This window comes from Euleptes europaea, chromosome 10 (genome assembly GCF_029931775.1).
Source record: "Euleptes europaea isolate rEulEur1 chromosome 10, rEulEur1.hap1, whole genome shotgun sequence".
Classification (NCBI taxonomy): Eukaryota; Metazoa; Chordata; class Lepidosauria; order Squamata; family Sphaerodactylidae; genus Euleptes; species Euleptes europaea.
The window spans coordinates 73,879,544-73,900,825 of NC_079321.1; the positions used below are offsets into that span (position 1 = coordinate 73,879,544).

The window sequence follows — 21,282 nt, forward strand, 5'->3', positions numbered from 1 at the left end:
CAGCAGAAAATGTTGAAGGGGCCAAGTTGTCATTCTGTTACTGATATATAGTGATAGATATCAAGAGTCTCATCAGCTTCTTTGATTTTTCCATCTGTAAAAACTGGGTTTGTAATGCTTACTAATAGCACTTCCTACCTCTAGGCACCAATTAATTAAAAAATCAAAGTGCTGTTGTTATTAAATCACTAAGCAAAATAATTAATATGTCTAAATAAATTTTAAAAGAATAATTAGCTATTAAACAGGATGCTATCTTTGCCAAAGTGACAAGATTAAAAACCAAATAATTATATACGAATACGGCTGTAAGCAGGAACAGTGGATTGATTTCCACAAGATTTGGAACATATTTCCATCTCAGTTTTTCAAAGCAAGCTGCCAGTTTATTTTTTAATGAACTTTTTTTCTTGTTTTTAATAATGGAACCAGTATTTACCGTGGCTCTTGTTTGAAGGACTTAGTCTGAACCAGATTACTTGGAACATGAGAAGTAGCAATGAAAAGGAGAGGCCATATGAGTATATGAGTTCACTTCCGGGTCGGAGGGGACCGCGGTGGAACGCACGGATTTCCATGAAGACTTGAGCCACAACTTTCTCTCTCCCTTCCCGATTAAAACCAACACTCCTCCCATGTGGCTTCAACTTGCTTCTATGTACCATGCTATCAGACCCTGACATGAGGCTGGATACTATTCCCCAAGTAAGTGGGAAGGAACTCAGAAATAGGAGGAAAGGGCAAACAGGGCGAGGAGGGCCTCCTGTTCCACCCGGACACCAAAGGGTGTTATTTACCCCATCAGAGGGGCTCTACATGAACTGAATGTTTTCACTGACTGGGTGCCCTCCTGGGACCATTTCAGTTCAGGAAAAGGGTAGAGCGGGAGGCAGGAGCCTAATGCCATCCAGGTTCACAATCCGAATCAGGCTGCTGTGATGCTTTTAAAGGAGTTCCCACTGGGAACTCACAGCTGCAATATGGCTGCACATCATCATGGCATACATTGTGACACATTATTTAGCCCTAACTTGCTTGGTCAGAGAAATGGCCTTGTGCGATGCCCCTTCTACACTCACACAGATTGCCTACCACCCTCTACACCTCTCTCTCTCTTAGGTTCAGGGTACATGTAGGTTGGGAGTCACATTCACCACCCTTCTTGCATATTTTAAAATAGAGAGAGAGCCTTGACCATTTTCCCTCTCAGATCCTCTCTCTTATTCACAGAGACATCCCCAGAGAGAGTAGCCCAGCCTCCTTTAACAACAGGCCCTCAGAGTTATTGGGCTTGGGGCTCAAACACTATTCCAGTCACAATGCTGCCACCATTTATTCATATCCCAAGATACCTATATAGATGGAGATATTAACTTTTGTGTGTGTGTTCCTTTTCCTAAGACACAACAAGAAGCAAACTTTTATTTATGGTATAAACATAACACTGAAGAAAAGCAAGGTAGTGTTTACAATGTTTCGCTTCCATTGAACTTTTGAGCTGTAGTCCTATGCCCACAGTTGGGATTCTTTGGTAACAAATTGACTGTTTTCAGCCTACTTTAAGCAGCTCTTCACAGTTTCGCTCAGTCAGACATTGTCCTTTTCTCTCTCAACTCCCCAGCTGCCAACTCCACAATGGGTGACACCCTAAATCCTGAGTCATACCTTTCACTCATCAGTAGCCCTTCTATCATGTTCAGATTAAGCTTCAGTTTATTAGCCCACACCCACTCCAAAACTTATCAGCCAATGAAATTAGTAAAAAATATCTTAAGACAAAGTATTACAAGATTCAGAATATGGATGCAACTTTAAAAGTGAGAGCATGGGCTACCAAATTCCTTGAAATTCATCAACTGTATAGACTACATCAAATTTATCTTACAGTACTGGAGCAGATGCAACTCCAAAGAAAGCAATGTAGATTAATAATGGATATTTTTGCAGATTTGTCTTCCACTTTTAGGCATACTAGATCTGAAATATTCAGGCTTTTGTAAGAGCTTAATGGTCAAATATAATTTAATACTATTTTGTTACAGCATAATTCTGCAAGTATAGAACAAGATACTGGGAATATTTAGTGATAAAATTATATTTCATTCTTGTTTTGTTGAAGGCAGTCTCCTAAAACCATTAAAATAAAGTGCACTAGAAATGAAATCAGCATGGAGACATCAGACGTGAAAATGCTATATGGATGAATCTCTAATAGTAGTGATTAATGGCATAAAGTAGTCACTGTGGCTCATCCACCCTTTGAACTGAATTATTATGCCTAAGAACAAGCACAAGAAACATTAGAGGGTGAATACAGGGAGAACCCATTTTGAATCATGTTTGGCCACCTCCTATTTTCTGAATAATATTCAATAAGCTCCATTCTCCATAAGTTCCATTATCTCATTAATTTCATGTGTTTTAGAGAACCAAGCTTAAAAAAAAAATTCAATTTAATTTTGTGATGAATATTGATGGGACATCAACAGACTTTCAAATAAATGCTTAATGGTTTAGATGACAGGATTAGCTAGTCCAGGTAATATCATGCTAAGCCTTTTAGCATTGTGTATGGTCCAATTCAAATGTATTCATATGTAATGAACTAACTGGTTCCAAAACCTGGATTATTTTATGTACAATATAATAGTGTAACCTCTCACAGCTGGAGAGATTTAATTAAAAAATACAACAGAGAAAGCCCTCTAGATGCAGCATGGTCATGACATTAAAGGAGTTGGCAACCCTAACCTGAAGTTGGCAACCCTATTTCCTTCCCATCCAACAGGCAACCTACATTTTTATGCTCCTCTGTCTTCAACTTCCCCCCTCCCAGCCTCTACTAGGAAGACTGTGGCCTAGTTGAGTGGCAGTAACCTCTGCGCAAGGCTCATTTGCATGGTAGGGAACCCCCAAGTACTTGTATGGGGGGCACCTCACTTCCCCTAATATACTCCTCCCTGCACTATTTTCTCTCCTCCTCCTCCTCCTCCTCCTCCTCCTGGCAACCCGCATAACCTCTCCCCTTTCCCTGCTTCATTCTGTCCTTCTTAGCCCTTCACCAGCCTACCTTTTATCTGCTTCCCATCTTCAGCTATATTTATTATTTAAGTACTTCATTTATACCCCACCTTTTTCCACAGAGGGGACCAAAGCAGCTTACACTATTTTCCTCTCTTCCTTTTTATCCACGCAACAACCCTGTGAGGTAGTTTATGCCAAAATTATGTGACTGGTCCAAAATCATCCAGTGAGCTTTCCACCGCTAGATGTCCTGAAACAGGCAAATAATGAGGACTAGAGGCATGAAACATAATCCAAAAGGCAGTCCAAGGTCAAACAAAGTTCAGCCAGATCCAAGATATCAACACAGGAGAGGGCAGTCCAAGTTATGAGTCAAGGTCGGTCCAAGAAGTCAGGATACCAGGAATCCAAAAAATAACAGCGATACAAGGCTGATACACTGGGGGTGGGGGGGATTGGTAACGAGTTACTTCCACATCAGCCAAGCTTGATTTATGGCTTAAACAGGCCCTTATCTCACTAGTGTAACACAGTTAGCTGTTGCTAATTAGGTTAATCTGACATTCCAAGCCAGGAGGCATGCTTCAGCCCTGCTCTGCCTCATCACTACTGTCAGGAAGGGCTCTGTGCTGGCCTTGCAAGCTGGCATCTCTATTGTAATTCATGTAAAACCTGTCTCCTTCTCTGTTCCAGTAGCTATGGTAAGCCCTCTGGGGACACTGTTTGTTGCGAGGTGTCGGGCCTAGCTGGAGCCCTTGAGCTGAAAGGCTGCAGACATGGTGAACCATCTTCTGGCTGTGGCTGTTCCTCTGTTTTGACTTCTGCCTGTGGCTGTGGTGTAGTGGTTAAGAGCGGCAGGCTCTGATCTGGAGGACTGGGTTTGATTTTCCACTCCTCAACATGAAACCTACTGGGTGACCTTAGCCTAGTCACAGTTCTCTCAGAACTCTCTCAGCCCAAGCTACCTCACGAGGTGCTTGTTATGGGGTGATTGTAAGCCACTTTGAGACTCCTTAAAGGTTGAGAAAAGCAGGGTATAAAAAAACCAACTCTTAGTTCTGCCTGCAACTGTTCCTCTGTTCTCCAATGGACTCCTTCTATTTCTTCTTCTTCTGGGGAGGTCTCAGCAGGCTGACTCATGACACTAAATGGGGAGTCGAACCTGAGTCTCCCAGCCTGTACTCTGAAGCTCTAACCGCCACACAACACTGGCTTTCATAGGGTGGCCGCTTTTCATAAGGTAGCAAGCAGCCAGACCTAGTTGAGTAATACAAGTTGGGTGGTATCAAGTCACTGAGAGGTTGCTTCCAGGCCTAGGCTTGCCAATCGCCAGGTGGGACCTGGAGATCTTTCAGAATTACAACTGAACTCCAGATGTCTGTCCCCCCTGGATAAAATAACTGCTTTTGAGGGTGGGCTGTATGGCATTATAGTCAGCTGAGGCCTTTACCCTCCCTAAATGATGCCTTCCTCAGATTCCACCACAAAATCTCCTTGTATCATTTTGGGTTTATTAATACACCCCCCAAGTATTTTTATTTTGTTTTGTTTTTTTATATTTCACATTTTTCTGCAACCCTGGGGCCCTTTTTAGGTTTGTAGGAGGATCTGTCTCACAGCTTAGGGTTGCCAGATCCCTCTTCACTACTGGCAGGAGGTTTTTGGGGTGGAGCCTGAGGAGGGCGGGGTTTGGGGAAGGGAATCCAATTGCCAAATCAGCCATATTCTCCAAGTTAACTGATCTATATCGGCTGGAGATCAGTTATAATAGCAGATCTCCTGCTAGTACCTGGGGGTTGGCAACCCTGTCACAGCTCCAGTTACCGTATTTAAGTATCCAAAGATTTGTCCAACTTGGCTATTAGAATATAGGATAATATGGTGATGATGATGTATAGATTTCCTAACAGATAGGAGAGAGATCTCCTAGAGCCACTTCAAATGGTATAACATTCCTGTACATAAAGTACTTTAACACAGAAATTGGGATGCAACTTTTGCACCCTGAGTGTATGTTTTAGGCAGTATTTCCTGCCTAGAGAAAAATGATCCTCTTCCACATCTGCCACAATGGTTGCTTCTTTTCCATTCCGAGCCTCTTCTTCCAAGAGGGATACAAACTGAGTTATGTTGCTGGTCAGACACATTTATATCACCGAAAGGAGTACACTTTAGAAGGGAAGCTACCATTGATGCCTGTCTTTGAGGCCCACTGTCTTAGCCCACGTTGCTCACTATGCTGACCCCCCTTTTTCTGTCTTCCCGAGGGCATTACAACTTGATCCAGGAAAAGTTACCAAGAGATATTCTGTGTGTGACAGCCATGAATAATTAAGCATCTTCTCTGGAATCATAACAGTATGTTACTGTCTTCATATCTTACATAAAAGGAGAGATATGTTCTACCTGTTCTGAGTTATATGTATAGATTAGCCAGATATTTATAGAAATGCTTGTATTGTTAATCACAGCAAGAGGCATAATGGGCTTTCTTGCTCTGATCCAGTGATTTTTTTTTTTTTTTTTTTGCGGTATGGGCCCCCCAGTGAAGCCGGCCAACATGAAACCGTTCATGCACCAGTGATGTGAATGGAGTAGCATCACATAGAGGAGCTCCATGTGCACAGAGCAACTCAGTACTGAGATGTCCAGCTTGTTTTAATTTTTTAAATGATGGTCATGTAAAGAGTTCCAAGAAAGCAGGAGCTAATCTACTGGTAATACTACATACCATTCAGTGTCAAAATACGACAATTTCATAATTTATCCTCAGTAGTGTCATAAATGTCTATAAAATGCCTTACTCGTTGGAGTAATATATTTCCTTTCTTGGAAAAATATATATCCATTTCATGAAATCTATAGTTTGCTAGATTTTACTGAATTGCCAGAAACATTAACTCTGCTACTTTGAGTTCACGTTTCCTAACGTTTAACAATTTTCTGAATACCATGTGGCAGGGGAGAAAGGAAGCTCTTCATAACATTTTCCCCAGCTAGAGTCCTATTGAGTATACCAGCTTTCCAATTTAAAGTAATAAAAGCATTGATCTTCCAGCTCTCTGACACAGTAGTCCCTCTAATTCTACATTAGCACTAAACACAAACAAAAAAATTTAGTATAAGAAACCCCAGGAGACAGTTCAACCACATTTCTGCATTTCCCAAAGCCAAATCAGCTCTTGAAAACTTAATTTAAGAAACTGACACAGACACTGCAGATAGAATGGTAAATCTACTGTTCGGCTGGATTCTTAAATAAAGTTTTCCATCACTGAATCAGCCTTCAGAAATAGAGAGTTCTGTTTGTAGCTGTCTCTCTAGCAATTCATTAACGTCCATTGCTTTTAGTGTTGAAATGCATCTGGCAGGATTTTGGGGAGTCAGAGCTGATGGCTGAATAGGTTGTTCTTTTATGGAATAAGTTTAACAGATGGCATGTAGAAAATGCTTACTGTGAAACTTCAGATCTTTCTACATACCTGAAAACACCCCAGGTTTGCAGGAAAATGTATAATCTAAACAAATACATTAGGGGGTTGGGAAAAAAACCCAAAATGATAAGAGGAACATCTGTGGCTTTAAGAAACAGAAGCCCTCAGTGGCTGTTGCTAGACAACCAAGGCATTGCAGCCTCGGTTTTTGTCAGTGAAAGGCAGAGCATGGGGCAGCGCACTTTCCCGGGCTGTTTTCGCCTTTGAGGGAGCAGTCATAGGAGCCAGGCCTGACAGCAAGCACCAGGTTACCTGCTAGTACCTGACTTACATGACTCATCTAGGTCTGGCTGCTTGCTTCTGTTCAACAGCAGCCACCCTATGAAAGCCAGTGTGGTGTAGTGGTTAGACCTTCATCCTGGGGTCTGGGAGACCCAGATTCAAATCACCAGTCTGCCATAGAGGCTCACTAGGGGGAGGGAGGTAGAGAGAGAGAGATGAAGAAGGCTAAGGAGGCTAAGTTGGCGTTGTGGAAGGAGCCGCTAGGGTAGAGCTCCTCCTCAGTTAGTTTTAGTTAGTTTACTCAGTTTGAATTTTAGTGGTCAGTAGAAGAAGAAGAGTTGGTTTTTGTATGCCGACTTTCTCTGCCACTTAAGGGAGACTCAAACTGGCTTACAATCACCTTCCCTTCCCCACAACAGACACCCTGTGAGGTGGGTGAGGCTGCCCAAGGTCACCCGGCTGGCTTCATGTGCAGGAGTGGGGAATCAAACCCAGTTCTCCAGTTCTCCACCACTCCAGTGCTAGTACTAGTTTGTTTTACTTTTGTTCCAACCGACTTTGGGCTCTATTTGGGTTTTCCTTAACATCAAATACCCACTAAGAATGGAGAACTTACTGGTGGTGGAAGATAAACCCGGTGTTTATCATCTTCCCTGTGGCATTTTGGTGTCTGCAGCCTCTCTGCCGTGGCTTGCCTTTCCAGCTGGAGTGCAATATTCCGTTCCAGTGCATGTTTTGGAGCTGGGCTAGTGGTTGCTGGTTGTCAGCTTGAGATTATGCTGGCTGAGCAGGTTATTGTTCACGGGGTGAGAGAATCAGGGCTGAGCTTCCAAGGGATCATCTTACGCCCTTGAAGATAGCCTGGAAATTTCAAGGTGTACAAAATGCAACGATCTGTTTGTTATAAGGGGCTAACCGATACGATCACCTCATACCTGTTTTAAAACTCTTGCATTGGCTCCTGTTTCTAGGCTTACTCTAAGGTGCTTGTTCTTATATTTGAAGCCCTTCAGGACCCTGGAGCAACATATGTGAGGACTCATCTCTCCATATATAAACCCCTGTGCCAACTGTGTCCCTTAAATCTGCTGCTCACCACCTGGTCACTCAGGGCTGGAGGTTCATCCCCTCCCAGAACCTTCCCTATTACTGCTCTCACCGGCTGCCAGAGACGACTTCTCTGAAGGCTTTAGGGGGGAAATGCTGTGGGGTTTTTTAGGGTGTTTAGTGGAATTTGAGTTCTGATTGTTGTAACTATGTGTGGTTTTGTTTGTTTTAATAAATGGGATTTTCATTATGGTTTGCCATCATTTTAATGGTATGAATAGTTAGTCTCCATGAACCCAAACTTGGGGAAAGGCAAGATAAAAATATAAATTAATAATTCAGCTTTACTGCTGGCACAAGAGCGGCCGGTCCTTTTGCTCTCTCTCCCTCCTTCCGATGATTCCCATTGTCAAAACTGACACCACCAATTATGCACACATGAGGATCTGTGGATCAGAACTAGTTATCTGAATTTAGTACTGTAACACTTGTGTTTATACAAATCTCTGATTATCCAGGTGTTTAAGGTGCTTATTTTGTCCATTTCTAAATATGAAAATATACAGCATCCAGAATTTGGCTAGTAAATGTGACACATTTGAATATGTCCTTTTAAATTTAATGACACCTTTAACTTTTAAATTATTATTTTATTTGTCCTTGCCCTTGAATTGATTATATGCAGTAGAACCTCAAGAGTATTATTTTTTCTTAAATGGCTATAAATATTTAGATGGTTCATATCATTCCTCATTCGCAACACAGAAGATGATTCGGCAACACTCACAGTGTTAGCTTTTTGGTGCTGCATTTTTAAGCCTCCAGTGACCTTTCATTTTGCACAGTAATTGCAATATTTCCCACTCTTTTTGGACAGTGCCTGTAGGATAGGAAGAACCACAGGTCCTATTTTCTATGAACTTTCTATTTTTAACTAGTAAATGATGGATTCAAAAAGATCTCTGCTGTAAAAAATATAGTAAATCAGTAGCAACTTTATATAATATGCAGCTCAGTTTCAACAGAGATTGATTCCTCTTCTGTATGGCAATAGATTCTGTGCCAGTTGTGGTGCTATACCAGTTAGCCCTCTCTTAAATCCCCTCAATAAGATGGAACAGTTGGTACAGTCAAAAATACAGGATGTCCTGCTAGCTCAAAGGGGAAGGGGGAACAGGTCTCACATCTCGAAAAGATTGACACAAACACTGACAGTTCTTAAATGGGCCATCTAGCAAAACAACCCATGAATTGATCCTTAGATGCTTCAGGATTGGTCTTGGTTACAAATGGGTACCTGTAGGTGGGACCTAGGTGAGAGGATGAATCCCTGATTTCCTGCTAGAACCAAACCAATGTGACAACTAAGCACTAACATTCAAAACTCTTTAAAAAAAGGAGAAACCAATAGTTCGCCTTTGTTCCTGACGATTGCTGGCAAGTGATGAGAAGTGAATCACAGTTCTTGTCACCTGGCCAATAAGAAAAGCTTGCAATGATTAAAAGCAATGTCCTGGCAGTGGCACTTTTCCCTCCTTGGATTTTGTGGGTCCCTAGCTCTCTTTTATCTCTTCACTTCAGCTTGAGGGCAAAACTCTTCCAGGTCATCACATCAGTGTGTCTTGGCATAAAGAACCTTGGTGTTTATAAATGCTTTGGAGGCAGAGGTTCATTTGAGCGAGGATTCACGAAGTTCTAGCTCAGTGGCTCTTAACCTTTACTCCACTATCGCCCTCCCTCAAAGTATACAACATTATCTGGTCCCTATTTATTTATTAAAATATTTATATGCTACATTTCCTAGCAACCATAGCAATTTAAGGTGGCTTACTAGACCCTCGGATAACAGACAACATTTTTAAGGCAATAGAAATACAGCTTTAAAACCTTCCCTCAAAGCAATACCCTCCTTATGAAATTAACTGTAAAATGACAACTTAAATAGAACAGAATTTTATTTCTTAAATAAGGTGGACAGTTTTGGAGCCTTCCACACATCTTTGGGGAGGGTAATCCAAAACACAGGAGCTGCCATTGAAAAAAAGGTGGGCCTCAGATAACACACAACATTTTTTTAAGGCAATAGAAATACAGCTTTAAAACTTTCCCTCAAAGCAATACCCTCCTTATGAAATTAACTGTAAAATGACAGCTTAAATAGAACAGAATTTATTTCTAAAATAAGGTGGACAGTTTTGGAGCCTTCCACACATCTTTGGGGAGGATAATCCAAAACACAGGAGCTGCCACTGAAAAAGAGGTGTGCTGTACAGGCAGTTTAAATGAGTGGTTCTAATAGTACTGGGAACATCTGTGGTTGTCAAAAAGCTCATCACAAGTAAAAACTAGGACATAAAAGCACTTTATATAGGTATTTAGACGCACAGATCACATGTATATATTCCATGAGAACCTTGTACCTGATGGTCGTTAGCCACCTCCTTAATGTTAGGCTTGATTCCTATCTGTTATATGCCATTTTTTCCCAAGACCTGATGGAAGAAATGTAGAATGTGAGATTTCATCCTCAAAGCCGGAGTGAGCATCATAGAACAACTCTCCTTTCCTTGCTGTCAGAAGCCTTTGCAAGTGGAGATAAGCGGCTGCCTAAAATCTTAAATGTCCGATTTCCTCATCTTAGTCTGAATGCCCCCCAAATCTGTCCAATCCCTGCTATGAATCATAGGTCTACCTGTTTTCAGGGCCAAAGTTCAGCTCTATCTATAGTAACCATGTGTACTAATAATTGAAATGAGTGTCATGAGTGTGTAGATGCATATCATATTCACCACATCACTGAAAAGAAATGTCTTCAAAGCATTTCTAGGCAAGTTTGAGACCTAGAATCTCCCAGTTTAGACATTAAAAAACACAGCACTTTGTCATCTCTTTGCTCTCAGCCATTGACATATAGTAACTCTGATACGCCTGCCATTCTCATACTGGGAAGTTGTTAGCAGAACTTGCTATGGGAACTACAAAATGTCTTCTTCCATGTTCTCAGAACTGCCGAGAGCCGCCATGGGCCCCTGACAAATATTCCATGCACCCCCCCATTCCATATGACCCTGATCCAAACCATGGGCCTAATTTTGTATTTTTATATTTGCACATACATTCATACATGTACCTTCAGAGAAGGCCGCTCCACGGTAGATCATTGCATGTTGTTAGACTATCTTATTGCTAAGTATGCGGCCAAATCTGCTGTTTCACTGTATGCAGCCTTCATTGATTTAAAATCGGCATTTGACTCAATCCCCAGATCCATTCTCTGGGGATTGACACTTCTACGATAGATAGACGTCTTCTGTTCCTGATTCGAGTCTTATATGAAAAGACCACAGTACAAGTAAGATGTAACCCTCAAGGGCAACTTACCGACCCCATTGTTACACAGAGGGGCTGTATATTAGGGCTGTATATTAGCGCCACTCTTGTTCAATTTTTACATCAACGATTTGGTATCATGTTTAAACAAGCAGGAGCTGCATCCCCCAAAACTGGTGGATAGACACATACCACTGTTATTATATGCGGATGATGCTGTTCTTCTTTCTAGAACACCTATTGGAATCAGGAGGGCCTTGTGCTTGCTTGCGACCTATTGTGCTGATAATCAACTCGAGGTTAACTACTCAAAAAGTAATGGTTTTTGCTAATAAGCCAAAACTTTATTCTTGGTGTCTGAATGGGAGTAAGATAGAACAAGTACAGTGCTATAAATACCTGGGTGTGGTCTTTCAGGCAATAGGTTCAAGAAATTCTCACATAGCCCATGCCTCCGCGAATGCCCCAAAAAGTGCCACAGCTATACAAATGATTTTCTGGACTAAGGGAGGACGTTCAGTCACAGCTGCTGTCAAATTATTTAAAGCTAAAACTCTTTCCCAACTGTTATAGGGGGCGCCGCTCATTACTACAACAAACAACTCCATGATGAAGAAAATCCAATCAAAATTCCTGAGAGCTGTTTTACAAGTCCCTCCCAGTGTCTCCAACGCTGCAGTTCGAATGGAGACAGGGGAGGTCACAGTTGAAGCAAGGATATGGATTGCTTCGATCTCCTATTGGCTTAAAATAGCTTTACGTCCTAAAGGACTTGTTAATTTAATTTTGCATGATACTTTTGTTTCCCCCTGGTTGAGAAACCTGAAGAACAAACTAGGCTTCTATGGTCTCTCACAACATCTGCTCCTATCAATGGACTATTTACAGGCCAGGGCCTTGATAAGGCAAAGAGTTCTGGATGTAGAAAGACAGCATGACCTAAATAGAGTTAAAAATGTGTGTTACAACTGCAGCACTCTCACCAACGTGGTCCCGATGTCTTCTCTTAACCACTTGGATAATCCAGACTACAGGAGGGCCTTCACCTTGATGCGATGTAACACTCTCCCTTCAGCTATTTTGGAAGGGAGATACAAAAAGTTACCTTATGGTGAACGTTTATGCCCCTGTTCTGATGGGAGTATAGAGACTCTCAAACGTGTCAGGTTTGACTGTAAAATTTATAGTCCTTTCCTTTCCTTTTATCCCTTAGAAGCTCCTTGATCAATTGATCTTGAGCAGCATATATCTAGTGTTGGAGGGATATAAGGACTGAAACAAATCTTTCCACTGACAATGTAGCCTTGGGGTCCCTATCACTTAGTAAAAAAGGCATTATGTCAGTCACAGAGGCATTGAATTTGTATATTAAAAGGGGGGAAATATAGTACGATCGAAGTTCCTCGTAAAAGCGGCATTCCAAAAGGGCATGGGCTAATGAGTCAATAGAGCCAGAACAGCAAGGACAGATCCTGTCTGAGTATGGTATATTCAGAATTCTGACCTGCATTACCATAGAAGGGTTAGCATTCAATCTAGCCAAGCAAAAAGCTCTACAGAGACGAGGAGTTGTTGGATAATATGTATAGGCAGGCAGACCACGTGGAGGGGGTATTCCGAAGAACTGGGATGAACAGACACGACGAGCACGAAAAGTAGTGCTGTTATAATCGAGCTCTTTAATGCGCCTTTTAATTTTGGCAAAAGCTTCAGTTTTCCCAAGATCTGATAACATATCCTGCGAGAAGCCCAACAACGCCAGTTTCTAATCTAAGATTTTTTGCCATGAGGATTTAAAAGGGTCATGCTTCAGAGAAGCTAGGAACCCCTCAGTGCTAAAGCTCAGTTTAAGGTGTAGTTTAAAGGCGGCCAACCACGCCTTAGCTTCAAGTGACATTTGGCCAAACTCGGAACGAAGAGTAACGCCAGCAACACATCGAGGGGCATTTAGGAGTTTTCGTAAGAACTGAAGCAGTGGACGATCTATAGATTCATTGATGACTGTAATCCAAATGGCAACACCAAAGAGGATAATTGGGGTAATTTTCAGGTTAAAAACCTGAATAGCCCCTGGAATATATTTGCCACCTTTGGTGTGAAAAAAATTGACAATAGCACCAACCCCAGGTTTAATTTTGTTGGACACTGCTTTTTGATGGGCATTCCAATTTAGGTTATGGGAAAACAGAATGCCAAGGTAAACAAACTCCTTGACTTGGTCAACCTCAAAGCCATCTAATACCCAGCGAAAAAGAGGCATTTTTCTCCTCTTAGTGTAAAATTTATAGTAAGATATGAGAAGCCATTTCCTCTGTAATAGCTGGTTTCCCAGGGAGATCCAGAGCAATCCGTCTCTCTAACATGCTCTCAGATAAGGACATGGAGCTAACTTTTAAAGTGGCCAAATTTGGATGGCAAGCTATGAGGACTAGGCGTGCATGGATTGAACTCAATGGTTGAGCGATTTTAGACTTATATTTATGTTGATTCCAATTATGTATTATATTTTAAAATCATTCTCTCAACGGCTTTTTATGAATGAGTGATTACAAGTATTTATTGGGGTATATACTTGCTATCCTTTTTATGTATGTATATGTATATTTATGTATATCTTTTATTTGCTGGTCTTGGACCATATTAAACTTTTATATACATACATGTACCAATATAGGACACACTTCTTAAATCTCATGAAGTGGGCTATAATTCATGAAAATTTCATATAATAAAATTTTAGCAATTCAGTAAGAAATCTGTTTAAGTTTACCCTTGTACCTTTAGCTAGCACAAAAGCAGGGCAAATTTATTATGTAGTGGCACTGGATGAGAAGTACTGCAATAGTTGGGATTGATTTTGTTATGTTGGGATTGATGTTATGTCACATAACATGAAGCGTAATATCTACAGTAGCAAAGTGCATTTACAGAGGGATATTAGATGTCCCACAACATCTAATACAACAACAACCACAACCCACTGCCACAGTGTTTAAAATATAACTAAATCTAATTGGGAAGGGGGAGAAAAAGTTCTAACTTCTGTTTCACATGTGTAACTTCTGATCAGATAAACATTCCATTATCATGCTTGTGAAGGGCAGAGGGAAGCATCCTTTTACTAGTTTTGTAGATCATGGGGAAATATTAACTACCCCACTCCTGCTTCTGTTCATAATATTAACAAGGGTTTGCTGCTATACTTCTATTAAGTATGTTCTAAGTTGCCAACCAGGGATGAGAAGACAGGGTTGCAACCAGGGTTGAGACCAAGACAGACAAATAAAGGGGAGGGAGAGAGAAATTAAGGCATATCATGAAAGAGAGACAGCAAAATGAAGGAGGAGAAAAGTGTAGAAAAGAGGAAGAGAAATTAAGAAAAGAGGGAAAGTTGTTTTATTTTCTACAACACACTAACAAGGAAGCAGACAAAACTATGGAACTGGGTGGAAGGAAAGGAAGAAGGAAACAGACTGCTGGAAGCAACAATCTTGTTAAGAGTCTGGAGCCTGGCAATAACCATTGCAGCCATGAGCTATGCTAGCTGTTCTTGCCTTGCTCCAGTGCTAGCTTGGTTAATTAATTTAGAAGGATATGCAAGCATTTACCTCCTTGTAGTAACCCTTGCAGAAAGGCACGCTAAACAGAAAGCAGAGCGGCTCCTATTTAATGTGCTCTGCCTTCCATGTCCCCTTAGTAGCTGCAGCGCAGAACTGCATTACAAGTTTAATTTTTTAAAGTAAATGCATTCCATGACTGCAGCATAATGCTGGCTTCAGGGGCCCTCCAGCTGACTTGCCCCCACCCCTGGATTTTGTCCCCTCAGTCTCCCCCTCTCAGCAGCCCTGCATCTACTGACCAAGATTAAGAGAAAGTGCTAAATTTTCAGTGTGCCCACAATCAGTAATTTTTCCATTGGCTACCTCGCTAGCCTATTGTCATAGTGAAACTTTTGGTGCCCAATGAAACTACCCCTTATTTTTATTGGAGGGGGGAGGTTTCTAGGATCTCTCCTTTGGACACCTATTTCTCTCCCCATATAGGCAGAAAGCAGTTTAAAAGCTTGAGAATTCCTGCATTGTATAGTTCAAATTTTTATCTTTAATACAATTGTAACCTCAATCAATTATTTATTAACTCTTTATAAAATATTTATAAAAGGGAACCTTGCCACCAAGCAATTTGCCATCTTGGCTGTTGTTAAAACATTTCACATATTAACTTAAGCAAATGTCAAGTGCAGGGAGCCAGGCAACCAACATATGCATCCTCCCCTTTCACAGTTATGTATTCAGTTATATCTTATTTTCTGTATTCAGTTATTCATTAACCACATTGCTTATAAGACAATAGTTTTTCTATTCTGTTTTTACTTTTATTGCCTCAATTTCTTTGTCATGACATTATGGTCGTTTATGCTTGGGAGTTTTACCTGGGGTTCGATGCTCACTCGACCCACACTTTTCTGTTGCGAATCCAAAAATTGCTATGCACCAGCAAAGTTACCAGGCTCAAATCAGGAAGCATTTGAGTCCACACTCCTTGAAATGCCACTTTGTAATTGGCTGTAATGCTTACTCCAAGAAAAACATCCAGTTTCTCTCTCCCCCCGGCAGAAACCCAAGTGCTGTTTTAAAAACCAACAGAGCTCTTTAAATGGAATGGGGGGGGGGACCCAAGTGTTGTTTTAAAACAATTTTTATGTGACAGTGTCCGCTCACAAAATAGAACTCCACGTGAGAGACAAAAATTGGCTGTAAGTGCTTACTGAGTGCTTACTGTAATTGGCTGTAGTGCTTACTGAGAGAAAACGTCACATACACCCCAGCTCCCCTGTCCCGCACTTTGGCTTATGCATGAAGATGAGGATTATTTGACTGGGGCTGATCTCAGGGGAGATTGAAGAATCGGGTTATAACCGGACCGGGAAGACCCAGGATTTGTGGGGCCTGGGCGTGAGGTCATCTCTAATGGATGGAAAACTCATGCAGAACTCCAAGGAACAACCAAGTCAGTCCAGGAGTGAATGTGAGCAAAAGTACCCATGCATAAAGGACCTTACTTTCTTTACCTCCATTTTTCAAGTCCTTTTTAACTGCCCCATCAGCATTCAATCTGTGCTTTGCAGACCCTATAATTTACTAGATAAATGCCCTGAAAGCTGGTTGTATTAGTCTAGAGAATGTTGCAATCCATGAGCTACCTCTCAGAAAACAGCCACTGAAGAAAACTCAGGAGGCAATGTGTTCTTGAAGCGCACCTGATGAAGCTTGAGGATGTCCTTGATTTGCAGAGCTCAAGCAAAGTCCTTTTAAACATTTAATCTAAACCTGCCTGACGTCTGTACCGGAGGCCCTGCCCCAGCTGTACCTACAGTCACATGGGCTAGGGAACATGTTTATTCTGAATATATAAAGGGGCTGTTGCCTAAGTTTTAGATTAGGTTGTGATTACTCAAGCTCAGGAATCACACATTGCCCTTGCTCCAAAGGTTTTCTGAACTGTGCTTGTAGGCTAAATTAGGAACCGCTCACTCAGTCCCCCAAAGCCATAAAAACCAGCTTTTGGGAGGCCTTGCCCAACTTTGGGCTGCGGTGAATGTTGTGGACTAGAATAAAAGTAGAAGGATACTTCGCTTTTTCTTATGATTTGACCTGCCATTTGCCTCAGCTTTCCATCATCAGGCATGCTAATTTCAATTCAAAAACTAAAATCTGGCTTGGCTGTTCTGGAAATAGCTTCACTTATGGTAGTCACAGTTAAAAACCACTAAGGATATGAGCCATTTATAATATTAATATACCATTTGGAGCCTTGTGTATGCAAAGGAAGACTTTTTTACATGATAATATTCTATATACGCAAGAGTCCTTTTTCTTGTGCACACTGAGTGTTTCTATCTCAGTGGTTCCCAACCTTTTTTTGACCAGGGACCACTAGGACTTTTTAGTTCGGTGCAGGGACCCAAAGGTTCAAAATAAAAATTCCGAGAATTTTAAAATAAACTTTAATCATAACTGTTAGTTAAACATTAAACTTAGAATAATATTTGATTATATATATTTTTATAATAGAGAACTTTTAATTGAAAATATTAATTTATTATGGGTTTATAACTTTCTTTCGCGGACCTTAATTTAGTTCTCGCGGACCCCTGGGGGTCCACGGACCCCTGGTTGGAAACCAGTGTTCTATCTCAAAGAAATGAATGCTAGTCAAGCCTTTCCTGTGAAATAAACATTGTAGCCACTGACGTAGGAAAAAATGTCAACTATATACTCTCTGTTAAATCATTGCTTTGTTTGTTGACCTCCCTTGAGTTGACACACAGAGGGAACAAAAAGTTGCTATACCTGCTACTCCAAATCTGCATAGTATCATCCAGACAGAGTTCACTTGCCTCTGAAAGATATCTCGGAACAGGCTCAGAACACGCGCACACACACACACACACACTTTAAAAATCTCTCTTGGCAAACTGTGCATCAAAGTGATCTCCTCCTTCCTATGGAATAAACTAATACCTAACTTGTCCAGAGTAATCAGTTTTTTAGCACATTTTCCAACTCTCCTGTCCAATTTCTAATTGCCGATCCAGGGTCAAATGTGGAGAGGAAGACGGGGGCCAACAACCCATTAGTGTAACCATTGTTAAATAAGCAACCTGAACAACACAACATTAATCGGAACAGTTTTATTTGGAGAAAATTGGCCACAACTTAATTGGCAACAGTTGAAATGCATTGGCGCAGCATGTGGGCTGAATCAGGGACATCATTCGACCCCAATGCTACTGATGTCAACCTACTACCAGCGAGCCCACTGGAGTAGCATAGGGATGGCGGAACAAGGGTTTCACCTGGATGTGAGTCACTTGGTGATTTCCCCGCCACTTGGGAGGAGGTTGTTTGGGCAGCCCCCAAGCTGGGCATGGCTTAACCTAAGTCTCCCCCCAAATCCCTTAATGGGATCCCCCAATGGACGAAAAGGGGCTCTCAGGCTCTTTCCCAGAAAACTGATTCCAGCCCCATGCTAAACACCGCCCAAGTTGTGACGATTAACAGTACTGTTAAAACCTTAAACAGGGTGAAGGATGGGTAAAAACAGAGGCAAACTGAGAAGGAGGCAGCAGCATGCCTCCTTATAACCTTTCCGGTGGATCAGAGGGAAAACCTTTCCTCCATTGTCCGCCTGATCAGCCCAGCCCACCCCTGCCTCCTCTGGATAGGCTCAATTTGAGCCTCTGGGGACTGATTGGCTGGCTGTGTCAGCCAGGCTTAGCCCGAAGAGCCAGGGAGGCTGGGGGGCGAGCTGCTGCTCTTCCCCCTGTTGCTGCATGGGAGCCAGCTGGCTCTGCGGCTTCCCCATGGCTTCCCGCGCCCTCCTCCTCCCGCCTGGTGTGGCAAACGGGGCTCCAGGCAAGCACCCTGAACCCGTACTTGTTACAAGGGCTTTCAAATATCACAAGGATTTACAAAAAAAATCAGTGTGCTCACAGGAAAGAAAACTTGCGTAGATGTAGCTCTGGGTCTCAAAGAAGAAGCAACTATTTGTTGAACTGGGATTATAAATTCATCCTCAACATGGACACTGTGAAGAATAAAATATTGATATGCCTAATGCCTAATAAAGGGAATGAATGAATGAATGACATACCCAAAATGTATCAACAATTCCTCTTCAGTTCTATGGCTTCAAGACAGCTGTTTCTCAGAACAGCATTTGAAACACAGATGTTGAACAGAAAACATACGGCAGCCACTCGAGGGAAAGTCCTTTATTATCACTGTAGACATAATCAGAGTCCACTAAAAATGCATTCAGTGAGTGGTATGCACAGGAGGGGTGTGTAAGCGCTAGCAGTGTTTTGGCTGAAAAAAATTCTTGATGCTCAAAAGTAATGGATGCAAAGAATAAGAAATGAATCCACTAGTTTAGTACCACGTTTTTGGGGAGTTTTTTTTTGTCACTAATAAGCAGAGCATAGGCTGTGTCTGCACTATACATGTATTGCCTACCAGGTGATCAGCACTGTCAGGTTTGGCAGCATCAGTTGCTTGTTAGATGTTGTTAGGAAGCAAGAACTGGCTTCAGGCAGTTCTTTGGCCCCTGTCTCTCTCACATAATATTTATTTCATATTTTACCCTGATTTCAGCTAACCACCCTTCTCCTGCCACCCAGCTTCAAAGTGGCTTATAGCAATTTTAAAACGAATGCAGTAGCTAGTCGCCAGAGATGACAGTGCTGATCAGATCGAGGGTGGGTGGGAATGGTGCCTCAGGGGCAACTGCAGGGGATACTCTGCCTTCTGCTTGTGCTTAAGTTCCCCTTCATAAGGGTCTTCAGAATCTTCATGATTTTTCTGAATATTCATAATAAAAACAGCGGGGGGGTATCAATGACATTTGGGATTTATTAGTTTTGGAGAAGCCATTTCTGACAAGAGATTCTTTCTGTTTGCATGACTGAGCCCACGTGCAGCTTTTCTTTCTCTAGATATTCCTTTGTACTGTATGTGCCATCTGTTGGCGTACACTGTTGTCAATGAAAATACATGAGACAGCCACAGCGCCTTGGGAAATAGCTTTCGGCAATAAGTGTTATCTTACAAAATGTTCAGAAAATCATAGAAGATGGTTGCATAGAAACAATTTTTGGAAGCAAAGTGACAAGGGCTGGGAGTGACTTCTGTGACATCTTGCACTGTGCCCCACACTGCCGCCTGCATTATATATTTATTTGTTCCTGCTTAACACTAAATGGGGTAAAGACAATAAACACTTAGAAACCTGAATGAGGAATTCAGATTAAAATTTAAATGTCCATGTTCAGATTTGCAATGAGAAACTAAAATGTTATATCCATCCTTGCTTCACTTTTCATACAGTATGGATCCAGATATCTGCCTTGTCTAATTATATCAGCAAATTGAAATGTGTTACATGATTTTTTCTTCTTCTTCCTTTTCACAGGAATCAGATCTTATTCTGACTTTCAATATCTCAATGCACCGTTCTTGGTGGATGGAGAATGGGCCTGGTTGCACAGTGACATCCGTAACCCCAGCCCCAGATTGGGCCCCGGAAGACCATCGTTACATCACTGTCTCAGGGTGTGTTCTTGAATACCAATATATAGAAGTTGCTCACAGTTCCCTACAGATCTTTCTTGCAGTAAGTATGCTGTTACCTACTCCTCTGCCATTCTTTTGATGCAGAATAATCCAAGGCTGTGCAATGTAATGATTTTGTAAAAATCGTTGTCAATATAGGATCATTACACATGGTTTTGTTTCCCCTAACTGTGCTTTTGTAGATTGATCATTCCCTAGTAATACTGATCTCTCAGATGATGACTCCCAATAATGGCTCTTGGGCTATATATTAGGAAGTAAGAGGAGTTCAGGGATGCCCTCAACAAGTTGCAATGTTGGGTTTAACGGGGCGGGGGGAATTAAGCAAGAAAGGATTTGGTATCATTACAGATTAAATTACTGAAAATTTACAGGTTCATGCATGCTCATTTGTCTCTCTCATTGAACGCAATGGAACAAGAAGGGGGGATCATTAGAAGCAATTCATTTATTTCCGTGGGACAGGCGCCCCCTTCATACACCCTCATCCACACATGTTTGGGTAATATTACTCAAGCCATGAAAAAGCTACTGATATCCAATTATATCTTGAAAATCTATCATCAATTATATTTTTAATCATTATTATAGCCAGGCTGTAACTATTTTGCACATTGGCCTGCCTTTGTACAGACCAAAGCATGTAGGTCAGTTTTCCAAAGCACTAAATTATACTATAAAATTGTTTATATTTTTATTATGAATTACTTTCAAGAAAGTTTGATTATTAATGTGATTTAAGTAGCAGAAACTACAGACCAACCAGTGATTCACTTGTGCAAGGATTGCAGATCTTCTCCCACTTTTCCTTCCCCACCCCAGAAATCCTTTCTGTCATTGGGCAGGTTGATTGCCAGTGTCATGGGTTGCAGTGAGGAGGCGGAAGGAAGCAACATCACTCCTTTCTTCCTCTTCTGCTGCACAGTTCCACTGATGGGAAATGAAGGCAGGATGATTTAGCCCCCTCATTATACCAGCTGAACAACCCGTGTGACTATTACTTCATACTAACCCCACAGCCTAGGAATTGA

The 21,282-nt window shown here is 41.5% G+C and overlaps 1 protein-coding gene across 2 annotated transcripts in view; it reads left to right on the forward strand.

The window, feature by feature from the left end:
• Positions 1–21,282, forward strand: part of NKAIN2 (sodium/potassium transporting ATPase interacting 2) — a 722,370-nt gene that overhangs the window by 526,850 nt on the left and 174,238 nt on the right. For both annotated transcript variants that reach the window (XM_056856242.1, XM_056856243.1), the window contains exon 4: positions 20,091–20,291. In XM_056856242.1, the coding sequence (XP_056712220.1) occupies positions 20,091–20,291 (201 nt within the window). The remainder of the gene's footprint in view (positions 1–20,090; positions 20,292–21,282) is intronic.